This window comes from Myiozetetes cayanensis, unplaced genomic scaffold, assembly GCF_022539395.1.
Source record: "Myiozetetes cayanensis isolate MyiCay16 unplaced genomic scaffold, myiCay2020 scf2-11, whole genome shotgun sequence".
Taxonomy (NCBI): domain Eukaryota; kingdom Metazoa; phylum Chordata; class Aves; order Passeriformes; family Tyrannidae; genus Myiozetetes; species Myiozetetes cayanensis.
In genome coordinates this window covers 83,579,809-83,590,482 of record NW_026087411.1, presented here as the reverse complement: position 1 = coordinate 83,590,482, position 10,674 = coordinate 83,579,809, and the positions used below count along the sequence as shown (strand labels likewise).

Here is a 10,674-nt window from a genome sequence, read left to right as displayed (position 1 = left end):
GGGCTCCACTGATTTCTGACAGGACTCAGAGTGGTAGAAGCTATTCCCTGATCCCAACTATCTCTTTGCCTCTTGGCCTCCTACTTTTAACAGCTACATGTGAATACTTAAAGAATAACATGAACTAATGGTACCCATTAGGAATAATACACTAATAACAACCAGATTCATCTTGTTTTTATACATGCAGCTAATGATAACGATTATATATGCCTGGGATGAATAAAAGGCAGATGCATAATGACTGACATTGTCATTTATCAAAGAGCATAAAGACTTGGAAAATCTTTAAAGTTAAAACAAATGCTTGTGATAGGTTACTTTACAAACTGCTACAGCTCGTTATCAAAGACCACAGAACTCACAAATCACTGTGGGTTAGAACATCTCCTCCCACTAAGTTATCCTTATATAGTATAACCTCAGGCACATGAGGTTAACTAATTTCTTTAACGTCCTCTGCCTCAAGGCTCATTTTGCTTACATCAATCAAGGTTCTCTACAGACTCCATCAGGGCCAAGGCTCTACTCCATCAGTATTTCTTACCTCTTATTTCATATGGATTATACAGGAGCTAGTTTGATTATCTGTACAATTCTGGAGAAAACTTCATCTTGCCTTGAGCCCTCCAAGCACACATTCTGCCACTTGACAAATACCGCACGTGTAACAGTATTCCACGTGGACTGGTGCCGTTAGCACACACCTTCATTAAAGAATGTAAATGACGTGGACGGGGCACTCAGTGCCATGGTCTAGTTGACATGGTGGTATTCTGTCATAGGTTGGACTCAGTGATCTCAGAGTCTCAGTGATCTCTTTTCCAACCTAATTGATTCTGTGATTCTGTCAAAAATAGCAGTGGACATCCACATCCTTCTAACAGAGGGAAATAATGTCTCGGAATGCCATTCTCTTCTTCAAGAAAAGCGGAAAAAGACTGAGAAGATCAAAGCATTTTGGACTTCTACACAGATAGGAAGGTTACTTTATGCATCTCTGGGACTTGAATTCCAGTCTCCTGAGAATCTCAGGAAAGCTCCGATGTCACACTACAGTTCTGTTCATCTTCATTGGAATAGCTATCATGCAGCGACCAACAGGGAGGGAATGCAGATGATACTCACTTTAGTAAAACATTAGCCACTGTCATGTATGACTTCTTAAAGCTGAACCCAGAAACAGACTGGAAAAATGCACTCTCAGTGTGTTTCCCTGACAGTCTGAGAGAGGTACTTGATCCTATACAGGTTTATTCTAGCTATAATTCTATTATTTTCAGTGCCAGACCACAAAGCTGCAAACATCTAACAAGGGGTTAGGTTAAGGACAGGATTAGAATTAAAAGAAATTACCTAAACGAGCAAGATGATGTGCAGTGAAGACAAGTAGAAAATCACACACTTGAAATGGAGAAATCAAATGAACTAACATAAATTGAGATGTATTTGACTAGGGAACAACACTACAAAAATGGACTGATGATTTATATTGGATTACAGATTGACCATGATCTGCGGTTTGACTGAAAAATATTTTAGGATATATTAAAGGGAACTGCAGTATGTTAGAAGTAGAAGACAGTCATTCCACTCATTCAGCTGTGGAGAGCCCTACATTAGTACTGCATCCTGTTTTGAATGCCCCACCTTTAAATACAGACAAGTTAGACTGAAGAAACTGTAGAAGAAGAAAGGCTGACACAGATAACGGCCATCTCCCATTGTAGTAAGGTTACTCAAAAGAGCACAGTGAACTCTAACTGAGGTAGAAGAAACCTATTTCTAGAAAAGATTGTTGAGGTTAATATGGACATCGCCTCCTCCCTCCCCCCACACCTTTCTAATATTCTATCTGTGGAGACTGAAATCGAGATTTTTAAGGGCATATACCAGTGGCGTTTCAAGTTTTTACAACTTAACTCTATGCAGAACAAAATTATCCCTTTACATCTTTCAAATCCTGTACTGTGAAGATTCTATTATTTGCAGTATGGTCATTGCTACATATGCTTTAACTGTCTCCATTTCACAGGTGAGGTAGAGTACACCACTGTACTTAACCACTATAATACACTGATAGGAGCATACCCATCTTCACAGTCAAGATCTCAGATCTGTTTTGTACATTAAGGAAGAGGTTTCAGAAGTTCTGATTAGAAGGGGAACTTGTAAGAAACAAACTCGGTGTCTTAGCCAGTAGCATGAGCAGTATGGGAGCAGGTCATGCAAAACAAGTACAGGGAGGATGTCGCGATTTTTTTCTTTCTGCTTTCATTATGATTGATACAGCCTCATGAGTCATGTTCACAGGTACACAAACCTGACCTTTTTCTTTGCTTTGGAATGTATTTTTGCTTGTGTGTGTACAGGTTAATACTTGTTGTTTTATGAACCCTTGATATAGTTTATTTTTAGAAACATGATTCAGAAGTTTCCCACTTGAAACACGTAACAACATTTGCTAAAAGATCACCTTCAAATTGCTCTGAAAAGTAAGTATTCTTGAAGATTTAGACAAATTGGCATCTAATGAAACAGACAGGCAGAGAAAAGGTGATCCCCTCTAAGAGGCATGAGCCTGCTGAAACAATTTCAATTAGATATTTTCTGTTTATTACAAGAATTTGTTTAAATTAGCCATCTCTACTAATATAAACTTCTTAAGGCTAATGATTATTGACAAAGGATATCTAAGGATTTCAGCTACAAAAGAGCTTCCATTTCTGAAGGGTGAGACCACCATAAAAAAACCACAAACATCTGCAAGTTCTGTTAGGTGGCAATTAAGAAGCCATATTTCTTTCCATGTGAGATTATGAGAGTGACTTCTGTATAACTACATACAAAAGAAGTTTCAGTATCTATTAAATGTGTTTAAACAAACTCTGGAAGCTGACATAAGGCATATTTCCCATTGATTTGGAAACCAAGAGATTAGAGCCAGGATTTGGCCCTGTGCATAAATGCAAGGTATGTTTTGTATGCTGGATGGTTTTGGATGCCCGACATGCCTTAAGTAACAGCCTGAATTCTTGCTATGCTTTAATTTTTATTGCTGTAAAAATTTCTATTATTTTATTTTCCTGATTACACATTCTTTGATTTTAACATTTTGTGCTGTAGATGTATTTATAATATTCTTTTTGTTAGCAGATGAAAGACTATTGTGGTTATGGTATACTATTTATGTTAACAAATGAAACATTTTCTATATTTCCTCCTTTAAATCAGATAGAACTCCTGCTCTTATCAGCAAAATGATGAAAGAGTTACACTGAAAGACAAAGAAAAAATTTACCCTGTTGGCTAATCTCAAATCTTGGAACACAATCAATAAATGTATTTCATCAGTCTGTATGCAAAAACATATTTCCCTTATATCACCACCATAAGAACACTGAAAACATGTAAAAGTTTATTTCACATTAACAACAGAGTTGCTTCAGGAAACTTAAAAATATATTATAAAATGAGTGAAAATGTGCTTTCTATACCTTCTATATAAACATTCTGAATATACACTGGAAAGAATATTCTATACATCTCAGATCTGATGTTTTGTCTTGGGCCTTTTACATGCTCCCCTTTTAACACTTAAAAAACTACCAACAGTTTTGTTTTGTGTTAAAGACCAACATTTGCCTCAGAGATTTAATGTACATTTACCCAATATACATTACTAAGAAATAATCAAAATATATAAGATTATCCCAAATTTTTCAGATAGAATTTTTATATTTGATTTATAACTGACCATTTCTTCTATAGTATGATTCCATGCATACATTTGAAATTATTCTCATTTAAAAAGTTTTACTTTTTATTTTTCACGGTCACAATTTTTCTTCCATTTAGGTGAGGTAACTGATGTAATGCTTCTGGACTGTGCAGAAGGTTTTTTCTTCTGTAGGTTTTTTCTTCTAGGAAAAACAGCCTGCCAAATGTAGCCCAACCTTGCAAAACGGAATTTTTACTTCCAAAAGTAGTATCTAATGCTGTGTTGTGGCAAACAGTGTTGGCATATCCCTCAACCACTCTTTTATACCTATATATCTCACTTTGATGCTTAATGAGTCATTATGGTTTTTTAGCCCAACACAGTTGTTTAATCTCACTGTCCACCAAGAGAACTTGGAGATTTAAAGCAAAACAGTTTCTCTTAGAATGGGTCTAATGAAGTAATGACCAAATGCAATGGATAAACAACAGCCAATGCAATGAATAATGGGATTTTAAATTTCAAAATGTTTGTAACAGTAGCAGAAAACCTAATAGGTATTTGTTTATTAACAGGGCTGTGTTTTGAGGTAAACTGATCAGATTTGAAAAACAGGTCTCCTTCAAGGAAGGAATTCAGAAAACATTTTAGACAAAGTTTCAATGATCTTTAGCAGTCCTTAGTCATTTAGTACCTACTTGACATCCTTTGATAACAAAATTTAAAACCGTTTCTACATTCTGACATAATCATTAGAAGTCCTAGCACATAGATGAATGGCATTCTTCCCTTTGGGAACATTCCTGAAGAGTTAACTGTTGTATGTCAGCTATACAGGACATGGTAGGAATCTCCTAAAATGAAAACACTAGCTTTAATAGAAACAAAAAGACATTGCAAGACAATGAATAAAACTGATTTTGCTTTAAAAATAGAAAGGGGAAAAAACCCCAGGCATCAGGCCCTGAGGACAACAAGAAAATGGTTATTTTTTAAAAACCAAGAACACAGAAGGTGCATCATCAATGTATTCAAGGAAATTAAAACAAAGAAGAACAGTGGAAAACAAGTGAAAATTATTCAGTCCATAACCATTAATTTCTGAAAGGTGAGACTGTTAAAAAACATTGATTTATAGTCTATGAAATGGGTTCATGGATTGTAAATAACAAAAAAAAAAAAAATTTCAAGGTGCCTATAAATTCCCTTAAACATCTATATGCAATTTATGTACCAGTAAAGAAAATTAGGTAATGTACAGTACCACAACAGAAGCTGCAAAACTGCAATCCCAATTCAATTTTATTCATTACGTTAGGAACTACCGTTTCTGGGGAGCAGCCACCCCCATTTTGTTGGCTAACCTTAAAAAAACATAGAGGAAACGAGTCACTCAAAAGAATCAGAAATACAAAGAAAGAAAAGACATTTTTTTCAATAGTTGCAGTACTGAATCATCTAAGCCACATTAATAACAACTTTTTCATTGTGGGAAGAGAGGGAAAGAACAGATTTCTAAGGTGAAACAAAAATTCTTCATCGTTGCCTAATAAAGTAAGCAGCTTCCCACTCTACGTGTGAAGGGAGCTGGGCACGTGCAAGGGTTTGTAAATGCAGGACCTTGGACTGTGGCCTCCAGCTGTCAACTGCCCACAGTGGGATGTGGCAACTTCTAGAGGCTGCTAAAGGCCAGGAAGCAATCGTAGAATGGTCTGGGCTGGAAAGATCATCCATTTCCAACCCCCTGATGTGGGCAGGGACACCATCCACTAGGCCAAGCTGTTCAGTACCCCACCAAACCTGTCTTCAAACACCTCCAAGGACAGGGTAACGATCTCATGCATTTCATCCCTGGGCTCTTATTCTGTGAATGCAATTAAATTTTTGCTTCAAAACAAGGAAGAAAACTCAGTTTCTGTATATAATTCTGTATTATTTCCCCCGGCAGGAAGGGGAATACTAGTTCTCTCTTTCTCATTGATCCCTCAGTCAATTCTCATACATGATGAAAATCCTCTGGTTCCAAGCAAAGTTAAAAGGATGTTAAAAAGATTTTCCAAGTCTTGAGTGCTCTCAATATTGCATTCCTTCCCTCACAAATACTTCTCACATGGAAAAACAAACCACTCTAAGGCAGAGAAGAAGAATAGTATAAAAAACTTAATGAAAAATAAATTAGTAAGAGTTTTGACTACATGTTATCCTTTTGCATCCTTAAAGAGCTTTGAAATAAAGGAAAAAGAGCAGAACAATAAGATGTAATTTTGGGGCAGCTCTTTTACATAAAAATGTTAAATTATCAATCAAAAAGCCTAAAATCAACCACATATCTAGAATATTGGTAACATTCCCTTGTCCTTTCTACTTTTAAAGGTATTTTAATCTATACTGTGCATCGGTTCATTAAAAATAAGACTCTGAAGCTGTATCTGATGCTTTAATCAACAAAACCCACACTACTGTGTATCAAACATTTATACAAACAATTCATAATCATAACTCACAATCCTCAGTTTTTTAAAAGTTTTGTAGAATTGGGTAGACTTAAATCAGTCTGGTCTCAACTGTCAATAGGAATTTTTTGTGGATTAATGCTGTAACCTCCACAGCAAACCTTCTGTCTAGACAACACTTTTCTGAGATACAATAGGTTATTTTTTGAAAATTAGATTCTAAAATTCCTTTTATTCTCATTTCTGTCTTTGTTTTGGTTCTCTTTTGATATTAGGTTTCTATTGAGTATATGAGGTTTTCTGGTTTCTGTACAATTAGCTTGCACCGATTTTTCCTAATTGTTTCCTGTTAATCCCGTTCCTAATGAAACAATATTTTGTGATCTCTCTTTCAGAAAAAGTATTTTTTTCCTAAGGAGATTTTGAAGATTGAGATTTGTAGGTTTGCCAGCACTGGGATTCTTTCTAATTGTTTGTTAGCTGTGGTGGTGTGACGTAGCACTTGGGGAGCAGTCTTCCAGGCCAGCTCTGCTCTTCTCTGCTTCTTTTTGCCTCTATTGTGTAAAAACGGAGTACTCTCACACTGGCTTATGGATATGGTTGATGTCAACACAGAAAACTCAGGAACAAAAATAATCAATTTAGAAGGAAAACAATTTTTTTCTCTCTCTAGTTTTTAATTTTCATATGCACTGGGTCCTTCAACTTATCTAATTTAGGGCTTTAGTCTACAAACTCTTCAGTTCAAGCATTTCTGGAAACTCACTTGTCAGGGATGAGTCGTGTTAGGAACTAGGTACTTTAAATTAGAGATAAAAATTTCCCAATTCTACAGTCTCTGGAATCCCAGATGAAAGAACTTGTCTCAGAGAGGAGCATCTGGTTTTCCGTAACTCTAGACTGACATAATTTACCTTGGAGTTTTTAAAGTATGCATGGTTTTGCTGCTTAGGCTTCATGGGACAGCTTTTCAAAACGTAAAACCTTACATGCTAGAAAAGAAGTTTTACAAATCAAATGTATATGGTGCCATGACTTGCAATTTCACTTTAGCACATTTTGCAAAATTCAAGTTTTGGATTTAAATATGCCTTGATCAGGTCTCAGAAGATTTTTATGATTGATAGGAAGGAATCTTTGAAGCTCGGCAAGACCCTTTGCCGGAGCGGGAGCGAGGTGAGAGGCCAGCGGGCCCCAGCGCTGCGCAATGGACTCCTGCACTCCTCAAACTCCATTCATTTCATCCGATCCACCTCCTCGCCTCCCGAAAGCTGCTGCCTCCAGGCTGGTCGAGGAGGGAGCGGGAGAGCCCGAGGTACTGCAGGGCGCAGCGCTGCTGCGGCCATTTTACCGTCCGGGGGCCGGGAGAGCCGGCAGCTGCCGGGCCGGGAGAGCCGCGGGGCCGGCCAGGGAAGCGCCGTTCATGGAGGAGAGGGGCGGCAGCGCTGCGCGCACCGTCCCCTCGTCCTCCCCGCGTTCTCGGAGGCGCCTGCGGCGGAGTCCCGGCCAGGCCCATCGGCCCCGCCGGGCGCCATCGGCGGCCGCTGTGCCGGGCCCGGCTGCAGCCGCCCGGGGAGTGCCGGCGGCGGGCGCTGAGGGAGGAGCGGGCGCGCTACCGCCGCCGCCGCTTCCTCCTGCGCGGGGGCCGGAAGGCAGCGCGGCCCGGGGAGCGGGAGAGGGCCGGGCCTCGGCGGCATTGCCGCCGCTGCGGGTCAGCCAGCCTTCCGCAGTGGGGGCGGGCAGGCCGGGGGAAGGGCCGGGCCCCGCCGCCGCGCTGGGCGATGGAGTGAGGGAGCGCGGCGCGGCAGCGGGAAGATGGCCGGTGGCGGCGGCTGCAGAGACAGCTCCTTTCTGGAAGGTGCGTGCAGGGCTGTGACGGGGGGAATGTGGCCCGCGGGCTACGCTTCCCTTCTGGCGACCAGCAAAGGGGCATGGCACCGACTGGGGAATGGGGGAGGCGGGCGTGTGTGTGCATACGGAGGGGGGTAATGGGTCCCCTCTGGGGGCGACGACAATGAGAGGTGGCTTCGTGGTGGGGGAAGGGTGGGTGCCGTGGTTAGGTCTGGTGTAAAGAGACCTGCTATCGAGGGAGGGCTTAGTGAGGGCGATTTGCTTCTTCTCTTTTTTCTTTCTTTCTTTCCTTCTTTCTTTTACTGTTGCGAGGCGTTGGGAGTGCTGTGCGCGTTCCCTTTGTAGGGGCAGCGCCGGGAGCAGCCCGGCTCGGAGCAGCGGGGAGGAAGCAGTGGTGGCTCTGGGAGCGGTGGGCTCGGGGGGCGCCGGGCAGGGTTAGCGCTGGGCTCGGAGGGGAGGCCAGGGCTGCTTCTCCCTCACTCCGGTCCGCTCCCAGGCCCCGGCCTAGCCCGCACTCTTTCGCCCCACCATAAAATGAGTCTGCTTCTGAAAGGCTTCTTGAGAGGTTTGCGACTGAGGTTAATTTTGGGAGGGGTCATGCTTACATTTGTGATACGAAGGTGATGATGAACCTTATTATCTGCACTTGAAAGAAACCTTTAGCGTTTGTAAAGCCCTAATATTTTTTTTCTGTTATACGTACAAAATTAGTGATGTTATTGTGGATTGTTATTTCTGTTTTGAGATTTTTTTTTGTCACTGTAAAGCCCTTAATTATAATGTAAAAACTCTCCTGAAATTCGAGTATTTTTAACTGTTGAGCTTTTACAGTTTCACTGATACATCCAAAAATCTGCTACAATGTTGTAGTCTTGCAAAATTCTATAATCACATCTCCTGATGGTATAGGCCAATAGTCTGCTAAATTCTGCCAAATTACCATGATGATAACAAAGAAAAATATATGTTAAAGAAATGAACTACTCATAAGTAGAGTTTTTCAAGTAGAGGGATAAGTTTAGCTTTGGAGATTTTGCAGTACCTGTATTACACAGAACATACCTCTTGCAGGTTTCCTCTTGCTGCAGGATGTTGGGTTTTGGTTTTTCATTACTACATGTTCTGGAATAGATGTATTGTGTGAACAAAATACTGCTTGTTATTTTAAATAATTAATCTGAAGTTCTGATGTTCAGAAACTCTTTCTGTTTAATAACTCTTTCTGGTTAATAACAGCTGTCATAGAACGTTCTGTCCCTTATTTATACCTGTAAAGGGTTTGGTGGTGAAATGCTGTCACTCTCTTTTTTTTCCTGAACTCTGCAGAGAATATAGTGAGGTTTGTGCAGGCAGCTGAAAGTGTCAAGGTGATGACTAGTCACTGTCTAAGTGCACCTTGGCCACTAGTCCAACCAGCAAGTAGTCAAGAAAAGACAGATTTCATATGCAACACCCACATTTTTTTTGCTTATGAGTTCTCTTTCCAACAGCAGGACTAACTGGATAGCATCTCCATTTGAAGCTTCAGTGTTCCGTGATGGGTAAACTGAGTTAATCAGCTGTTTTTGTGTTTCCCCATTATTTGGGGGCATGTTGTTCATTTTGACGTGTTCATTTCAGGACTGATGATGTGATAGAAACCCTAAGAGAGTGCACCCATGTGTGAAGAAAATCTAATGTGGATGGTGGTGACAGAAAATTCCTGAGGGTGGTCCAAGTCCAAATGGGGTGATAATACTGGAGCAGATCTAGTAAGAGATGGTAAACTTTGTACTGGTTTGAAGCAAAGGGAAAAGGCTTTCAGATGTTTACTTTATAGCAAATATTAAAGGCATAGAGCATCTATAAATAGATACCTATATCTCTAGCTATATATATACACACACACACATGAGTTTTTTGGCAATCTGCAATCTTGAAATGTATACCAGCATATTGGATCAACCTAATGACATTAGAACCACCGTTATCCAAAAGCTAGACAAGCATGAGAGTGCCAGACTTGTGGAACAAGTATAACGGGGACAAAAACAGGGATGAAAGTGTATAGAGTTGGAAATACAGCAACTTTTATTGCAGGATGATGATTAATACATGAGCCTAAAGTTGTATCCATAACTAGTCTGAGTGTGTATACTTCATCAACTCTCTTGAAGTCTGTGTAAGCAATAACCAAAAAGTATTTACTTGATGTTTTTGGAAGTGTTTTCTTAGAGGCTGGCAAAGAGGAGAGGGTGGACTTCTCTGTCCATCCTTGCCTAAAGTGTGTAAAATGGATGAAGAATAGGCCAAATGGATGTTAGATCTATCACCAGTTGAACTCAGTCTAATGGAAACTGTGCAGGCTAAATACGTACCTTTATATGTGTGTATATGTGCAGGCATGTGTATACGTACATGTACACAGACATTTCTAGTGCTGCCATACTTATGTTGGCTATCAGTCAGGCCAAACATACAGTTAAATTAAATAAATTGCTTTTCAGTATGATAGCTGTTCAGAATTTTGATTTTGATTCCACATGTCCAGTAAGATACTGCTTTTCACTCATTTAGTGTAACAGATGTTACTATGAAGAAATACATCAATCATTCTACTCTAAAAGTGCTTCCTTTAATATTTTTATTATTTTATTCTCCAGTGAAAAC

At 40.1% G+C, this 10,674-nt stretch overlaps 1 protein-coding gene across 2 annotated transcripts in view; it reads left to right on the top strand.

Moving 5' to 3' along the window:
- The first annotated feature begins 7,850 nt into the window (after positions 1-7,850).
- SENP6 (SUMO specific peptidase 6) overlaps positions 7,851-10,674 on the top strand; it is a 71,788-nt gene continuing 68,964 nt past the window's right edge. The window contains exon 1 of one of the 2 annotated variants that reach the window (XM_050314720.1): positions 7,851-8,032. In XM_050314720.1, the coding sequence (XP_050170677.1) occupies positions 7,990-8,032 (43 nt within the window). In that variant the 5' untranslated portion in view covers positions 7,851-7,989. The remainder of the gene's footprint in view (positions 8,033-10,674) is intronic. The other variant, XM_050314723.1, reaches the window with a different exon arrangement.